At 52.4% G+C, this 16861-nt stretch overlaps 1 protein-coding gene across 2 annotated transcripts in view; it reads left to right on the top strand.

Annotated features, from left to right (window-relative positions):
* CSNK1G2 (casein kinase 1 gamma 2) overlaps positions 1-16861 on the top strand; it is a 41903-nt gene that overhangs the window by 12632 nt on the left and 12410 nt on the right. For both annotated transcript variants that reach the window (XM_030256943.4, XM_030256940.4), the window contains exon 2: positions 12441-12937. In XM_030256943.4, coding sequence (XP_030112803.1) covers positions 12751-12937 — 187 coding nt within the window. In that variant the 5' untranslated portion in view covers positions 12441-12750. The remainder of the gene's footprint in view (positions 1-12440; positions 12938-16861) is intronic.

Below are 16861 nucleotides of genomic sequence, written 5' to 3'. Positions count from 1 at the left end.
GAGTCCAGTGATGGACTGGCCTTGTGGTGGTGTTTGGGCTGTTCCAGGGCAGGGAGAGCAGGACACCTTCCCATCCCCCTGCTTTGGTGGGAAGAACTCATTTCACGGCCTGGGATTCAGAGATCTCTGCTAGTTCACTGTTTCAACCATCTGACTTGGCACTGATGTTTAAATAAATGTGTGTGCTTTGTGTATTACTGAAAATTCAGCAGAGGGAGGGAAGACCCTGAAGTTTAGCAACAAGCAGTGCAGAGTGACCTGGATACCAGGCTGGGAAATAAGCCCATCCCAGTGTGTTGGGAAGTGGATGTCCACTTGCTAAGGCAGCTGCCCCTCCTGCCCTGGTGAGGTGTGTCAGCAGTGCCAGTTCTGTGCTGTTCTCCGTGTGTCTCTGTGCCCACTGGCCCCAGGTGGGCTCAGGATCAGTTCTTGGATGGGCACATTGTGGCCTCCCAGCTGCTGCAGCATTCCCCTCTGTGCTTTGCTGGCCTGTTCAGAGCCAGAGGCATGTTCCTCTGATGTTTCCTGCATTTGTACCTGCTGTTCCTCTGGGCGTGCTGTCAAATCCTCCTGCAGCAGGTTGTCCCTAAGCCTTGTGCTTCAGCTGGGCATGTCCTGCAGGACGTGCCTGGAGCTCTCTGGAGCCAGGGCAGCTCTCAGCTGTGTGGCCATGGCTGCAGAGGAAAGGTGCAGCACATCTCTGGCTGCACTGGAGGTGGGGAGAGAGCCTCCCCCTGTTCTCCCTGGCAGCTCTTCTTGCACATCCATTCCCGGGCGTGCTGCCGGAAGTGCATTAAGATCCCTTATCAAGGGAAAGGCGAGCAGCACTTCATCTTGTTTTTATGAAAAGTGATGGCTTTTGAGGGCGTGGGAGTATTCAGGGACAGGGCTGGGGAAGTAGCTTGCTGGTAGAGATGGTCTTAACCTTATTTCAGGCTACAGCAGCGCAGGAGGAGGTGTTCCAGCCTCAGATGGAAATGGAAGCTGTTGCTCCCAGCTGCTGGGTGAAAATTATCTATTTGTCTAGAAGCCTGTTTTTTCCCACTGCCTGGTGACTGTGAAGCAGGCTGCAAGCTCTGGGGAGGGGAGGAGGTGGAAGGAGAACTTGCCTGCTCAGAAACCTGATATCTGAACAGATGAGAGCTTTCTTGCCTGGTTCTTGTGGCCTATCATGGCCAGACTGGCAATGTGGTGCTGATGAATTTGTGTGTTTGTGACACACATAGGATCATCCCTTTCACAGAAAGGCTTTGCAAGGGAGTCTTAGACTTGCCACCTGAATCCGAAGCTAAATCTGCTCTAGAAGCTTCTGTGGAGGTGGGGATGGAGAGGGCTCAGTGATGCCTGTTCCAGCTGTGCTTGTGCATTTCCCATTCCTTTTCAGCCAGCTGCCCTTGGGCTGGTCCCCATGGTTCTGCAGGACAGGCAGACACTTGGATCTGTCCTTGTTGGACCTCCCAGGGAAGTAAAAGGGTACCTGAGCTGTCAAGACTTTGGATATTTTTCCCACAGCATCCATCCATTGGCAGAAGTTGAGGTACAGGATAGGGCTGCCTGCCCTGAAGTGCTGTGGGCTCTGTGATCAGCAGCTGTGTGAGCAGCACCTCTCCTTGGGCTTCTGTTTCCCAGGGTGAACACACAGGGATGTGACTCAGATTTGGGATACAAAGAGTGCTTTGGACATCTGCTTGCAGGCAAAGCCTGTTTTGCAGAGAGTTACCAGGCATGAAAGCAAAGCTCAGGTTTCGCAGGAGGTGAGCACTGGAGACCTGCCCTTTCCCAGTGTGTCAGTCAGATCTGCCTGGGTTGTTCTGCTCTGAAACTTCTCAGATTTGGTGTCAGTGGAGTAGCTGAGTTTTGGGCTTTATGCTCTGGGCATGAGTGGATTAAAAGCAATGTTGAGTCTTGACTAGAAGGAAATCTTTGTTGGCTCCTTCCCAAGGTGAGCACGCTTGTGATAATGAGTCTGTGCAAGAACTGGGCAGGACGGGACTGGCTGGAAAATGTAAACATAAACGTATGGATGGGGGAGCAGGAGAAGCGGAAACCGTGGGACTGGTAAACACCTTTTTGCTGGCCAACTGCTGTGAACTTCTGGAAGGCAGCTGGTTCCTCTCTGCAGCTCGGTTTTCCAGCAGCAGCATGGATTTAATCAGTATCCGGTGTGTCCCTGGAGCTCGCAGCGTTGGGGGTGCATTGTCTGATTTAAATGGAAATCCCCGTGGCTCTGCAGCCAGACCTGGCACAGAGGGGGCTGAGACCACTGGGCTGAGTCAGTGGCTGTGTGAGAAATCCTGAGTGGGCCCAGCTCCTGCCGTGGCAAGCGGGGGCTCGAGGGAAGAGTCACGTCCTGGCCGGGGCGGCCGCGCGTGTCCCGCGGAAACGCCGGAGCAGATGGCGAGGCACGAAGCACTGGGAGCTGGACTCTGCTCTCCTTTTAAGGTCTCCCAGCCAGAGACTTGGCTTTGTCCACAGTGAACTTCCTTTCTTCCAGTGCTACAAACTCTGGCTTAGTAAAACCGAAACCGGTTTGACGTCCTAATTGGCCTTTTCTGCGTTGGACTGGTGAGAGATTCTGCAGAATTGCTGTGCGGGCAGAAAGCAAACCTGTGCCTTTATTGTTCAGAGGGAGGTTTCCTGCTCTGGTTACCTGCCTGCTACCTGGGCCCTTCCTCTTATGGGAAGAGCAAAGCAAGTTGCAGTTCCCCAGACAGAAATTGTTCCGTGTGAGCAGGGACAGCAGAGTGACGCTGCCACAAGCACTGGGGCAGTGGCTGGAGCTGGGTCATTTCTTTGTCTTGACATCTTCCAGCTCCCTGCTTGAACTTTTCCTGGTCCAGCAGCCCCGAGGATGGCTGTTACTGGTCATGGAGAAGCGATGCTGGAGCAGAAGGTGATGGTAACATCCCAGAGGCATCATGGCAGGGCTGGATGAGAAGGTGGGAACCAGGTACCAATTGCTCCCTGACTCCCTCCTGCAACCAGGGGTTTTGCATCCCACCACCTGCAGTGCTTTGGTGTTCCTCCTGTTTCCGTGCAGCGATCCCACATGGGGATCTTGGGAACTTGGGCTTCATTGGGCACAATCACGTTAGAAAAGGTGTAAGTCAAAATGCAGGCCCTTTGTGGGGTCTGTAAAGTCAACCAAAAAGCTGCTTCCTTTCAGGTAATTTCTTACAGAGCTTCAGTGTGTTTTCTGGTTATCAATTCTGCAGCTGGAGGTTTAAATTTGTGCCTGAGGAACCCAAAAGGGTGAATCAACTCTCTTGGGCAGTTGGTTCATGGATGGGTTTGTCTGTCTTGGGCTGTGTTTGTTATTTCCAGACTAGTTTTCAGATCTGGTCTTATTTTAGCCTGTGTGTGTTTGCTGTTATTATTTTTCCTAGAGAAGTATTTTCAGCTTTTTGCTTGATTCCTGTGCTGCTGCTGAAATTTCCAGCGTGGTATTTCCGGCTCCTTGGTGGAGCACAGTTTAATATTTTCCATTCAGGTGTAGCTGCTTTGGATGAGGATCCAAGGAAATGAGTGAAATTGTGCGTTGGGCTGGGACTGAATTGGCAGCTCATAGGAGTGGAGGCGCTTCATGAAGCTTTTTCTGTGGCTGCTAAGAGATTCAGAAGTGCCCTTACTCTGCAGGCTGGTTTCAAAAACATGAAGATCTGAGTTATTCTGAGTTTGGATGTTGCATATCTGAGTTCTGCATTGGGACTGTCCAAAGCACATTGATTTCTTTCTGCTCATATGTGCAGCGAGCAAATGTTGATCAAACAGTCCCACTCCTGTTGGTTGAAGAGGAGCCTGGTCCCTCCTCAGATATTTTTGGGTGCAAAATGACTCCTGCTGACCTGCTGCTGGAAAGCTGACACTGCACACATACTGCTGCCAGGCAGGGGTTCTCCTCATCCACCCTTAGCTGGGGTGTGAGCAGTGAGAGTTTGGGGTGAAGTTCTCCAGCTGCTGCTCCAGGGGTGTTCTGACACGTGGCTTGTGCAGCCCTTCTGTGCTCATCTCGAGAGGAGGAAATTTTTTGGGTTAGGATCTCACTGGTGTAGGGAATTCACACCAGCTCTTGAGTGATGCCTTGTGGTTCTGTTGGAAACTGAAAACTCTGCTGCTGGTGGTCTGCCCCCATCTTCTACTTCCTTTTTAATTCTGTTGTGTGTGGAGAACAGTTTCAGTTTTGCTTGCACTCCCTTGAGGAGCCCTTGCACAGGGGGATGCTGTGCTCGTTCCAGGTCCATGGGCACACCCAGCTCCTGGGCTGCACCAGCCTGGAGTTTGAGGAACAGCTGAGATTTTGCTTTTAAGGCAGCCTGACGGGTTTGTATGTCACCTGGTGTCCTTCAGAGATCTCTGTGAAACCACACACAAGTCATTATTGGTGTGTTGTGAGAATCTGTTTGTGGGGGAGACTCCGAGGTGGGAACCATAACCTCCCTTCAACATAAGCATTTTCCTGCTGCCTTGTTGAAACTCTGCTGTCCTCATTGTTACAGAGGGAATGATGTGGCACAAACACTTAAAAAAATACTGAAAATTCATAGCAATCCATTAAAAAGCCATACTTGGGTTCAGAGGCTGGGAGGAAATAACTTTGAAACAATTTGGAGCTTGATATATTGTAGGTTGTTTCAAATAACTTTGAAACAATTTGGAGCTTGATATGTTGTAGGTTTAGAGCTGACCAGAGTTCACAGTGTTGTAAAAGTCTCCTGGGGAAGGGAATAGCCAGTAACAAGAGAACATTTCTAATTTAGAGAAAAGTTTAATAGACATGAGAGCTGAAAAAGGAAGCCAGAAAGAAAAATCCATCTTCTTCACTGCACAGCTTAACTCTAGGGAAAAAAACCAAATGCTTTATTATTTTTTAAATTATTTTTAATGATTTTCTTTTCATCCTGGTGGTTTTGTGCCTTGGATGTTTTTATGAACGTGGCTGAGAGCCATGGATGGATAGCTGGGTGAAACCCTGAGGTGTTGGGGCTGACTAATGGCCTGTGCTGGGAGCAGGGCAGCACCTGCATGTGGTAACTTCTGACAGGCTCAGCACGTTCCTGCCTCCTTGGCTGAAGTAATTTTTGTTTGTTCTGTGTTAGCAGTGCAGCTGGAGGTGGTGGTGTGTCTGACTGCTTGCTCTCAAGAGTGGATTTATGTTTTTAATTCTGGTGCTGGGTGCGTTGTAGGCTGTGTCAATCCCTGGGGCCATGCAAGGGGAGGGCCAGATCCTGCTGTGGGGCACTGGAGGTGCCAGGAGTGCCCTGTGCCCACTGCTCTGGGAGCTGGGTGTGAGCCTCTCTCCTCACTGTGTTCTCAGTAAAGAGCTGGGAAGCCAGGAAGGGAGGAGAGGTTTGCAACAAGGATGCTGGGATCATGTTGGATTAAAAGCTTTGCTGCCACAGTTCAGGGTTTTTGTGGGTTGGTTGTTTCTGTTGGGTTTTTTTTTGCCTCTGAACACCAGAAGAAATTCTGGTAGAAACATTAGCCTTAGCTTTATTCTTGTCTTTTTTTAAAGAAGGATGGGGAAAAAAGCGTGTTTTGGACAAACTGCCCACAGATTTCTTAATTGTTAGTATTGGGGCACTGGTATGAAACCCTGCTCGTTGTTTTGCTGAGAGTGAAACCAGCCAGCACTGTCAGTGCTTCAGACACTCGGGGTGCAGTGGCAGTGGTGACAGAGCCGTGTCTGCCATGTCATCGATGACTCAGCCTGGTGGCACCGCAGGGACGAGCCTGGTCTGTGTTTGGGGCATGAGGAACACAGCAGGGCCAGGGAGGCGGGCTGGGGGCTGCTCTGGGGACCCAAACAGTGGATTTGTGACCTTTGGGCATTGCCCAGCCCGTGTGCAGGCAGCAGCAGCACGGGTGGGGTGAGTGGGTTTATTCAAAAGCTGAAAAACACCCGGACATCTCTCCAGATGGAGAAGGTGGATGCAGGGAAGTTATCCCAGTGTAACAGGCGGGATGTGGAGGGCCAGGGACTCAAGACACATCCAAACCACCACAGAAGGGGTGGCAGAGCCAAGAGCTCTGAAATCCCTGGAGCTGAGCTGCGAGGCTCCCGAGGATCTCAGAACACGCTGCACGTTCTGCCCGGTGGCCCTGCAGCAGCAGTTAAGTAACAAAACTATTTAACAAGAGCTTCCTGTTGTGCTGACACCAATACCAACCTACAAAGGAGCAGGAGGAGTAAACAGAGCTGTGCTGGCTCCTGCCTCTCTGGAGCTGGAGAAAGGCTTGGAGATCAGGAGGAGGCTGGAGCGCCGTTGCTTCTGAATCAAAAGGTGTTCTGATGTTCTTGTGGCTGCACTTGGCTGAAAGAGCTGGGGAAGTGGCTGCTTCCAGGACTGCTGGGTTTTTAAGGGAGTTTCTGGGGTGGATAAAGGCCCCTTCACCCCTTGCCCTGCTGCTTCAGCTCTTTCACAGGTCCCCAGAGTGGTGCAGCTCCATCCCAACAGGGTGGGCACAGCTCTCAGAGCTCTGGATGTGAGGTGCTCACATCCACAACTCCCATCTCCACCAGCTTCCCAGAGTTCCTCAGTCTGAGCACTGAAACTCCTGTTTTCTGAGGGATCCAGAGGAAATGGGGCCAGAACAAGCCAGTCGTCCCTTGCCATAAGGAATGTTCTGCTGTCTTGGTGGTTTTGCTTGAATCTCCTGTGACTGGAGGTGTCATTGGTGGAGTGGACTCTGCACAGCCCCTCTGCCTCTCAAACCCGTGGAGGAAACTTCATTGTGGGGTCAGGATGAGTTTTCTCCAAACAGCACCTCCCATGGATCTGAGTTCCAGCCTGTTCAGCTGCTGTGCCCAGCTTGGAGGAGAGTGTCCAAGGGTGGAGGAAGCTCAGGAGATCTCTCTGGAGCCTGTTGGATGGTCACTTGGTGGATAACTGGCTGGATGGTCACACTCTAAGTGGAGGCCAGTGACCAGTAGTGTCCTCAGGGGTTGGTACTGGGACCAGTGCTGTTTTAGATCTTTGCTGGTGACATGGACAGTGGGACTGAGGGTACCCTCGCTGTGACACACAGCTGTGGAGAGCAGTCACATGCTGGAGGGAAGGGATGGGGCATCCACAGGGACCTAGAGAGGTGAGATTGTTCCAGACTCATAAGGTTTAACAAAGCCAAGTGCAAGGTCCCAAGCACAAACACAGGCTGGATAAAGAATGGATGGAGATCAGTCCTGGAGACAGGGATTTGGGAACTTTGATGGATGGGAAACTTGATGTGACCCAACCCTGGGAGCTTGGCTGTACCCATTGCAGGGCTCCCGTGGGAAGCCTGCTGAGGCTTTCCATGACCCCCTATTTTGGGACACCTCTGTGTCACAGCTTTCCCTGCTCCATCACGAGCAAGGCTGGCTGCAGCTCTGCAGGCTGGATTTAACAACAAACCCTTGCAGACATCATTTGGGACTGTCTGTAGCTCACTCTTAAAGATGTTTTAAGACTTTGCTTTGTTTTAAGACTTTTGTTGTTCCTGTAAGCTCAGGTTCTTAACTTTTAGAATTTATTGGGGTTTGGTTTCAGCTGTCTAAGGCCACTGGTTGCTTTTTGGTCTGGATTTTTGCACTGGGAGCCAGCTGATGGGTCATCCTTTGGGACATTGGGGTATTTGTGATTATTTTTAGCCTTTAATTGGCAGTGATCTGTACTTGGAGCTGCAGAGTGTCAAGGGCTTTTCTCTGTGTGCTCTCAAGAAGCTTTCCTTTCTCTTTCATCTGGATGCAGCTGTGTTTCCCTTCTGCTCACAGAGTGAAGAGTACATGGGGAAACCAGCTCCAAGGACCATCCCAAAGGCTGGTGGGGCTCAGGGAGCAGCACCCAGGGCATGGCTGCTCCCAGGACACCTGGGCCCTGTTCCAAGCAGCACCATGGACCTGCTCCCTGACCTTCACCAGCCACTTCCCTGCTCCAGGCTGCTATTTTTTCCCTCTTCTTCCCCTCTTTTGTCTTGCCCCGTTTAGCTGTAACCTCTTTTGGCCAAGAACACGGTGTGTGTGTTCATATAAAGGGCTGAGAACAATGTGCCCCAGATGGTTTGTACAAGTGCCTTCTCGGCAGCCACAGGGTTTCATTCTACAGGAAAGAAATTCTTAAAAATACAACTCCTCAGCATCTTATACTTGCAAATGTGGGCAGGAACTTCCCGAGCCTTGATATTTTGGTCCAAGTCACAGAGACAAGGGGTAGCACTAGAACTGCAGCTTTTCTTGTTCTAAGGAAAAAAACAACTCCCCCCAACCCCAATTCCCCTTTTCTCACCCTTACATCTGCAGGAAAAAGCTTGTAAATGTGACTGGAGCAGCTCTGACCTGCTTAAAACCAGATGGTAAAGAAAAAGGACCCAATGTTTCAACAAAAGCACTGTGAACTCCCTCTTTGGGAATCAGAGGGTGTGTGGGCTTGCCCCGTTTTCATGGCACTTTCAGTGCTTCTGAGGCTCTGTTTTGGGGGTGGCTGAGGCATTTGCACTTGCCTGCAGCTTGTTTCCCTTCCAGGATCCCTGGTTTGGAGCACTGGCACTGCAAACACCACAGGGCACTGCTTATTTGCTTTAAGACCACAGCTTGCTTTGGAATTTCTTCTGCCAAATTTCAGGACAATTCATTTTTTTTTCTTTATTTATTCCACTCCCTCCCAAAGAGAGAAACAAGTTTTCTTAGTCTCATCTTGCATCAGATTTGATTCCAGGCCAAAAAATCCAGCCTAGAAGGTGCTTTCCTGAGGCTGCTTGCCTCGCTGTGACCTTTTGGGAGAGGATTCCTGTGCAAAATGGAATGTTGTGAAAAATGGAATGTTGTGAAATCAGTTTTATACAGGGAATCTTCCCCCATGGTGCTGCTGCCTGGGGAGGATGGGTCAGGTCTGGGTCCCTGTTGCCTGCCCAAAGTTCTAACAAACACAGGGGTTTTTTGCTCTGCAGCAGTGGGAGTCCTGGGATTTTACCAAAAGTTTCTGTTTCTAATTAGGTTGTTCTCAATTTTAAAGGCCAGTGATCTCCTCATGGCACAGGGTGGAAAACCTGAGCAATCACTGACACTGCACAGAGGTGGGTCCTGCTTTTGTCCCGAGGTCCAGGGAGCCACTGTGGACTCCTTGGCACTCCTGGGATGAGAAATCAATTCCTCCCAGCCCTTGGCTCATCCACGGGGGAGGCTGGTGGGCAGAGTGTGAGGCAGCATCACTAGCCCTGGCCTGGCTCACATGGATTTGGTTCAGGGATTTCCTGCTGCTTGGGAAAGGGGGAATTGCTGTCCCAGCATGGGGGGCTGGGCTGTGGCCTCGCTGGGTGTGAATCTGGCCCAGATGCCCGAAATTGGAGTTGGGAGCTGGGCCCCTCCAGGAGAGCAGCTCCTGAGGCTGGGCAGGCAGGACAGAGTTGTGCTGTGCTGCTCCTTGCGTTTGTCTGGGCTGGGAAAGGGCAGCAGGAAAGGTCTCCCTGTGCTCACAGGAAACAGGATTTAATTTTTCCCTTCTGCCTCACTTCATTGTCTGAAATTCCCTTGCAGAGGCTGGCTCATAACTCTTCAAAGAAAATAATCCCAAGCGCTGGGGCTGGAGCTCCCTGAGCTCTGGCTGAGTCTGTGCAAACAGTCTGGGCCTGGAATCCCCTGGGACTGAGCATAAAGGTCTGATTCAGAAGGAAAACAGGTTATGGAGCTGCAGCATCACCAGCTGCTCCCCTTTCCCAGCGTGTGGCCGGAGCTGTGTCCAGGGAAAGCAGCTCCCAAACCAAACCGCCCAAAGCTGGGAGGCCGTAGGGGAACGGCTGCCATGTCCTGAGGAGGTTGGGAGGGCAGCACCATGTGCTGAACCCGGAGAGGAAATCATCGGGGGAGCCAAGAATGAGCAGGATATCACGTGTGGGCCCTGCGTGCTCGGGGCTGGGGCAGAACAAAGCGCAGGGAAGCCCTGCTCCTGCCGCTCCCACCCCGCTTCCTGCTGCCACGGACACTGCTGGGGGAAGGGAGCACCAGGGCACAAGCCAGCTCTGGCAGAGCTGGAAGGATCCCCGTGCCTCAGTTTCCCTTGTCTGAGGTGTGTTGGGTGCAGTGGGATGGTCACCAGTTGTTGGTGTGCTGGGGAGGGCCAGGCTGCTGTGCTCTAGGGATGCTCCAGAGTGTCGGAACTCAAAATGTCCCTCAGACATTTTCAGAAGTTCCAAGCCTTAGTCAAAAGCATTTTAGACCCTAGCAAACAGCAAAAAACAGCTACGATTTTAAGTTTGAACCATAAAATGAATTACCAACTTTAAAAGTAGAACAAGCAGTCACAAAGAGTTAAATAGTATAGTAAAAGTAGTCACAAATTAGAGGGTAAAATTTTTTAGTATTGTACAGGGGGGTTTTAACACCTGTACAGGGGGGTTTTACTTTATACAAGGAAGTCAAGAGTTCTAAAATAGAAGAAAGTAAGCCTAATCCTTTTCTTCCTCCTTCTTCTTCCTTACCTCCATATTCTTAGTAATATTAACATTTTTCTATTAGTTTAAACTAGAAACACACTGTTCAACGTAAATAATAGATATTAGCACATTATTATAAATATAATACACATAATTTCTAATATATAATGTTTATACCATCCCACTAAGGGGCAAAGCCCCGCACGCTGCCCTGCAAGACAGACCTGCAGCAGAGCAGCAAAACATATTATAAATAAGCAAAAATAAACAACCTTAAAACCAACACAAACAAACTATAGCTTCTTCTTTAGCAACAAAACAAAAAACCAAAAACTTTCTACAATCTCAAAATCACCAATACCCACAAATTCCAACACCAGAGGTGTTGGATGGAGGCTGGAGCCTGTGGGAGCAAGAGGGGGCTCCCATGATACATGAAAACCTTACTCTCCTGTGCTTGAACCAGTGGGTCCCACCAGCACTCTGCACCTTTGGAAACAGCTCTGGTGCCTCCTGAAGAGCAGTGGCAGTGTGCCAGGATCCTGTGGAGAGTGAGGATTTGGTGTCAGGAGGGGGCTGGGAGCCCCCTCCTGGACCCTTGCACAGCCAGTCCTTCCCCCTGCTGAACTCTGCCTTTGGTGTCTTTTTCCCCAGGTTGCTCTTAGAGCTCCCACATTTCCCTCTGTGTACCCTTGAGCCTGAGAAGCTTTTTTTTTTTTTTTTTTTTTTTTTTTTTTATTAATAGCTATTGAGAGCAAATAAAAAGTTTTATGGGGTTTGGCCAAGCATCAGAGCTCGCAGTGTGTTCATTTCCTGGAGCTGGAGGAGGGGGTTTGCTTGGATAACCCACAGGGTCAGCAGGAGTCTGTGGCACTGGGGGCTCTTGGGAGCTTTCAGTTGTGTCACAGGAGAGGAGCAGGGAGGGTAAAGGAGGGGTAGGAGGTTGGCAAGGGTCAAGCTGGGAGCAAAACCAGAGCAGGGGGGGGAAATGGAGGTGTGGGTCTCTCATGTGCCCTCCCAGATCCTGTTTGACCCCCTCTGGCCATGTTTGGCTGTCCTTCCTGCCTCCTACATGCGAGGAGGAGCCCAGCCTGACCTTCCCCAGTGCAGGGGAGTCCCACTCTGGTGGAGTGCTGGAGGGAGGGAGAGTGCAGTCCCCTCTTGGGCACCTGGTTCCTTGGGCACAGAGTAGGTTCTTGGTTCTTTTCATCCCAGTTTTGTGTCCAGAAGGAAGCAATGCTTTGGTTGGCCCTGATGTTGGGCTGTTGTACCCACGTGAGGACAGGCAGCTGCACAGGGATGTGTGTGGAGCCAGTGTCATGGAATCATGGAATAGTTTGGGTTGGAGGGACCTTTAAAGGTCATCCCATCCAGCCCTGCCACGAGCAGTGCTGTGCACATGGGATGAAGCTCCCTGGGTCAGGGGACTGAGCTGATTGCTACCTGAGTGTGGCTGTTCCTCAGGAACCCTGTCCTGGGCAGGGCTGCTGGCACAGGATCCTGACCCACCACAGCAGAGACTGCTGCTGGAGTGGGAAGTGCTCCAGCTCCACTGATCCTCTCGTGGATCACAGGGACCCTCCCAGACAGGTGAAATAATTTTCACTCCATGGGCAGCCCTATGCCTGGCATGGTGTGCCCATAATGCTGGGTTCCCGTGTGTCCTCTGCTCTTGGGGTCTCTCAGAGTTCCAGAAGCTGCCACAGCCCTTCCCCATGGGGACAGCTTTGTCCCCACATCACTCTTGGCTGGATCCAGCATGGAGACACTCATCAACCATTTCACCTCTGTCTGACCAAGCTTTTTTTTTAAAATTCATTTGTTTGTTTATTTAAACCAACATCTCAGGCATGGGACACTTTGGAACCTGATGTTTATCCCAGCTTCTCCCATCCCTCAACTGCAGCCCTGTCATTGCTTTGGGAATTACCTGTCAGCAGGGAAGGTGCTGGAGGGACTCTGAGGTACACAGAGCCCACAGCTCTCTGTTGTCCTCTGCCTTCCCATACTGATTTTCTGCCTCTCCTTTTGCACAGCTGGGACAGCGAGGAGCTGCGCTGGGAGGACCCTGTCTGCAGGATGTTCTCTCCACCAAAGAACTCCCTGTGAGCGGCGATGATGACAGTCCCGGCGGGACCTTGGGAAGCACTAACATTTCAGTAGCCCAGCACCCGTGGACGGCCTCTTACCCCTCCTTCTCCAGACCCCGCCCTCCCACCGCTCACCGGGATGCTGTATTAACCAAGAGGAACCCTGCTTCTTTCCTCCTCACCCTTCCATTTTCGGCAGCTCTGGGATTTGTATGGCAGCAGCGTAACCGTGGAGAGGCCGGGGTATCACAAACTTATGGATTTTGATAAGAGAGGAGGGAAAGGGGAGCTGGAGGAAGGTAAAAGAATGTCCAAGACAGGTGGAGGAAGGAGTGGTCATGGAGGCCGGGGTGCTGGAACCAACTCGGGAGTCTTAATGGTGGGTCCCAACTTCCGTGTCGGCAAGAAGATCGGATGTGGCAATTTCGGGGAGCTCCGTCTAGGTGAGAAGGGTCATTCATCTCTGTCCTCGCTGTACCCACTCCTGCCAGGATTGCCCTGGCATCCTCCTCCTGCAGTTGAGGAGCTGGCACAGGCTGTGGCCATGGGCACTGGGTTGCTGACTGGCCACGCAGAGTTGAAGTGTTGCCCCTTGTTCTGTCACAGAGGTTCCACTTCCTTCATCCTTCCATGCTCTGCTTGATCTACCAAGGCCCATCCCAGCACGAAGGACTGATTACAGAGGTGTTTCCCATCTCCTCTGGGTCTGTCAGGGAAAACACTACAGGCTGGATCTGTCTGTTGTAAATGGTGGTGGCCATAGAGTTCTGGGTGTCCCCAAATCCAGGAACACTGAGGAGGGATTCAGGAGATGCCACTGTACTGATCAAATCTCACCCCACTTGTGCTCAGGGTGCTGTGCCTCAGGACAGGGGATGGAGCATGGGGGTCTGAGGGACGTTCACTCTGCTGGGACAAACATCTAGGGAGGAGAATCCTGGTTTTATCCTGGGTAAATTCTTCACTTGTTGAAACTGGTTGTTTGAGAGACTCCCCTGAAATTCTGTACAGGTCAGAGAAAGGAATAAAACCCAAGCATCTTCCATAGTCACTTTCCATTTTGAACCAAGTTTATCAGGAAACTCCTCAAGCAAACTCTTGTTTGGAGGGTGGGGAGGTTGCTTCTGAGAGACTTTCAGCAAGCTGTTAACCCTTTGCTTGGCATCAGGCAGCTGGGAGTGGTCTGGCAGGGCCAGGCACCTCTGTGCCAGCAGCACAGTCTGGATGTCTCCAGGAATGTGTGGGTGGAGGCTGTGAGTGCTTTGGGAAGGGGGAAGAGAGGCAGTCCCCAGAGCCTGTGACAGCCACAGCCCTGACTGCTCCGTGATATTTTAAGCAGTGCCTTCTCAAACCGAGCTCGGAGCTAAACCTGCCCTGACCGTGGGCCCGGGGAGGAGCCGTGGCAGCCCTGGCTGGGGTGAGGTCAGTTCCCAGCTCCCTGTGTGGGGAGTTAATGTCAACTCTTCCCGGCCTGACAGACTGGCTGGTGCCAGGCTCACCCTTCCCGTCCCATCCCGCACTTCCCGGCGGGATCACCACGTAATTGCAGAGCTGGGGAAACGCTCTGGTTAAATCCAGCCAAGCAGTTCCCTGTTCAGCTGTCTCTCCTGTGTCATGAAGAGCTCTGAGCCTTCCTCCAGACCCAGGCCTTGTGGAAGGAGAGGTGCTGGGGGATTTTGCCACATCAGCTGCTCCTTTCAGTTCCCTGGGTGGATCTGGACACTCCTGCTGGGCCAGTGGGCAGAGAGCCCTGAGCTGTGAAGGCTCCACCTGTGTCCTTGCACCTCCTTTTTTTCCTTGCTTAGCACTGAGCATTCCACAGTGGATCTGTGTTTCTGGGTGAGCTGGATCCCTGCAGGAGGCTGGGGCCGTGTTGCTGTGCCGAGGGTCAGTGTGACCCCCCTGCCTTGGCCTCCCCCTTATTTTCCAGGGGCAGCAGTGAGGGGACACGAGTCTCACATGGATCTGAGGAATGTCAAACTGACAGTGAGGTTGCTGCAGGGACCTGGGAGCAGTTGGGTTGGTTTGCTCGTGGCTGCAGGGACAAGCAGCGAGCTCTCGCTCCAGGGCTCCACAGTGGTCGATTCTCACAGTGAGTTTGTCCTTGCCACCAGCAAGAGAAGCTTCCAGTCCCTTCACGTGGCTTTTTTGCTCTGTCACACCCTGCAGTGCCTGGCCATAACATGCTACAGGCCTGAGCACGAGATCTCATCACGGCAGTGGAAGCCACAGCTATGTGGCTTCTCTCCTAAAATCACATCTCTCTTCCTTAGGTGTGCCTTCAAACTGCATCAGGGCTCAGGAATGCTTTCAGGATTTAGGGATTCCTCCAACTGCAGATGAATGGCAAGGGACCAGAGGGCTCCTGCTGTGAAGTGGTGGCATGAGCAGGGATGTTCCCCACCTCTTGCTGGCTGCTCAGCTTTCCCCTGGGAATAGAGAGTTGAGTCCTCAAGGCTTTAGAGGCCAAACTGCAGCTCAGTATTTAAAAGCTCCCAGATCTTCTTTGGCCTTTTTCCTCTCATAACAAAGGCCACAAGATCTTGAAAAAATGTACCTGGAGGTGACTCCCCCAGCTCCCAGTGGTGGGGAGGGAGGAAGGGGACATTGTCTTCCCCAAAAAGGTACCACTTTGCCCTGTTTCTCCAGCACACCGAGGGGCACGTGGTGATCTGTCCTTAGGGTACTTCAGCTCAGCTGCCCCAGGTAGAGACAAATGTCCACCCATGTAGGAGTGATCTGTTTAAAGATGAAATATTAAAAAACCATTGGCATAAGGCATATGTGGGAAGCCAGAAGGGGAATGACGTGGGCAGGAGTTGTGGCTGCCAGGGCTGTGCATTTGGATCCTGCTTCTCCTTGTCCCTGCTGGCCTTGGCATCCTGGGCAGTGCAGGGACGTGGTGCCAGTCCCAGTCTGGCAGTGCTGCCAGCCAGTTCTGCACTGGACCAGCATGACTGGGAGCTGGGCTGGGAGCTGGAGCAGGGTGGCTGCCCCAGCCCTCTGGCACAGAGGGGCAGGTTTATGTTGTGCAGGTGCTGGGTCCTGTTACCTTGTTATGTCCTGGAGCATCAGCCTGAGCTGGTGAGTGCTCATCCCTCCCCCTGCCAGCCTCCAGCTGGGGTCCAGCACCAGCCCAGTTCCTCCTGGGGCTTTCCAGCAGCATCCCAGGGCAGTGCCTCCTGCCTGCAGCCCCCTGAGCTCCCCCTGCCCATGTGCTGCCAGCCAGGGTGGGATGCTGCCCTCTGAAACACAAGGATGCTGCCCTCTGTGCCCCAAGAGCAGGACCAGCACACTCACAGAGAGGGTTTGTTGGAGCAGGTTCCTCTTAGCAGCTACTCAGGAGTGCTTGGGATGGGCTGGGGTAGGGGGAGAGGAGGAAAACCCAGATATTGAGCAGAAAGGGGCTGTGCCATGGGGCTGTCCCAGGGCAGCCTCAGCCTAGAGCAGGGTGCAGGGAAGGATGGGGGACCTGGCAGCAGCTGCTGCTTCTTTTTGCAGCTTCTCAGTGCCCACCCCTCTCCCCCAGCCTGCTGTATGCATTGTTGCTGGCAGCTTGGAGCCAAAGCAGCTGTTTTCCTTCAAAATTAAAAGCTGGAAATTAATTATCTTTTAAGGTAAACTGGGGATTTTGGAGGGAAGAGCACAGGGGGTGAGTCTGTGCAGTGTGTGAGCCAGGAGCAGCTCACTACTGCAGCTGGCCAGGGCCATGTGCAGGTGCTGGGGACATTCCCAAGCTTTCCTGAGCTGTGGCTCTCAGGCCTGTCCAGCAGCCTCCCAGGACCTCCCAGGGAGTTACCTGGGGCCACAAAAAGTGCCTTCTGAAAAAGTGCCTGGGCTCAATGCCCTGCTCATGACACCCTTCTTGTCCTGGGCTCTGCAGAGATCTCCCTGTGAGCACCTGCAGTGTGGCCAAGGGCTCGGCCACAGACCCACCACGTGCCAGAGGTGGCACAGGGGTGTCTTTGGAGGCCTTGGGAGAGAGGAACCCACACAATTCCTGCTCTCCTGCCTCCCTTGCTGAAGGCTCAGACTTGCTTTGCCTCCTGCTTATTCAGAGCCTCCTTTAGAGAAGGTCAAGCTCTGAAATAACATTTTTCTTCTGATGCTGTTAAAGCCCAGCATTCCACAGAGCTGTCGTTGCTTGGCCTGGTGCAGCCACTGTCACTGGAGCTGCAGTGCTGGCAGGGCTGGGCCTGGCTGCCCCATCTCCTGTTCCTCCACTGCATTCCCAGGTCTGGGAAGCCGAATTCCCATCCCAGTGCCCAGGCACAGCTCTGGGGCAGCCTTAGTGCTTGCTTTTCCCCTCACAGAGAGGGCTGGAGTGTGTCCAGAGACAGGAATGGGGCTGAGGAAGGGGTTGGAGC

Source organism: Taeniopygia guttata, chromosome 28 (genome assembly GCF_048771995.1).
Source record: "Taeniopygia guttata chromosome 28, bTaeGut7.mat, whole genome shotgun sequence".
Taxonomy (NCBI): Eukaryota; Metazoa; Chordata; class Aves; order Passeriformes; family Estrildidae; genus Taeniopygia; species Taeniopygia guttata.
The sequence above is the reverse complement of the archived record's forward strand: the minus strand, read 5'-3'. Positions and strand labels throughout refer to the sequence as shown.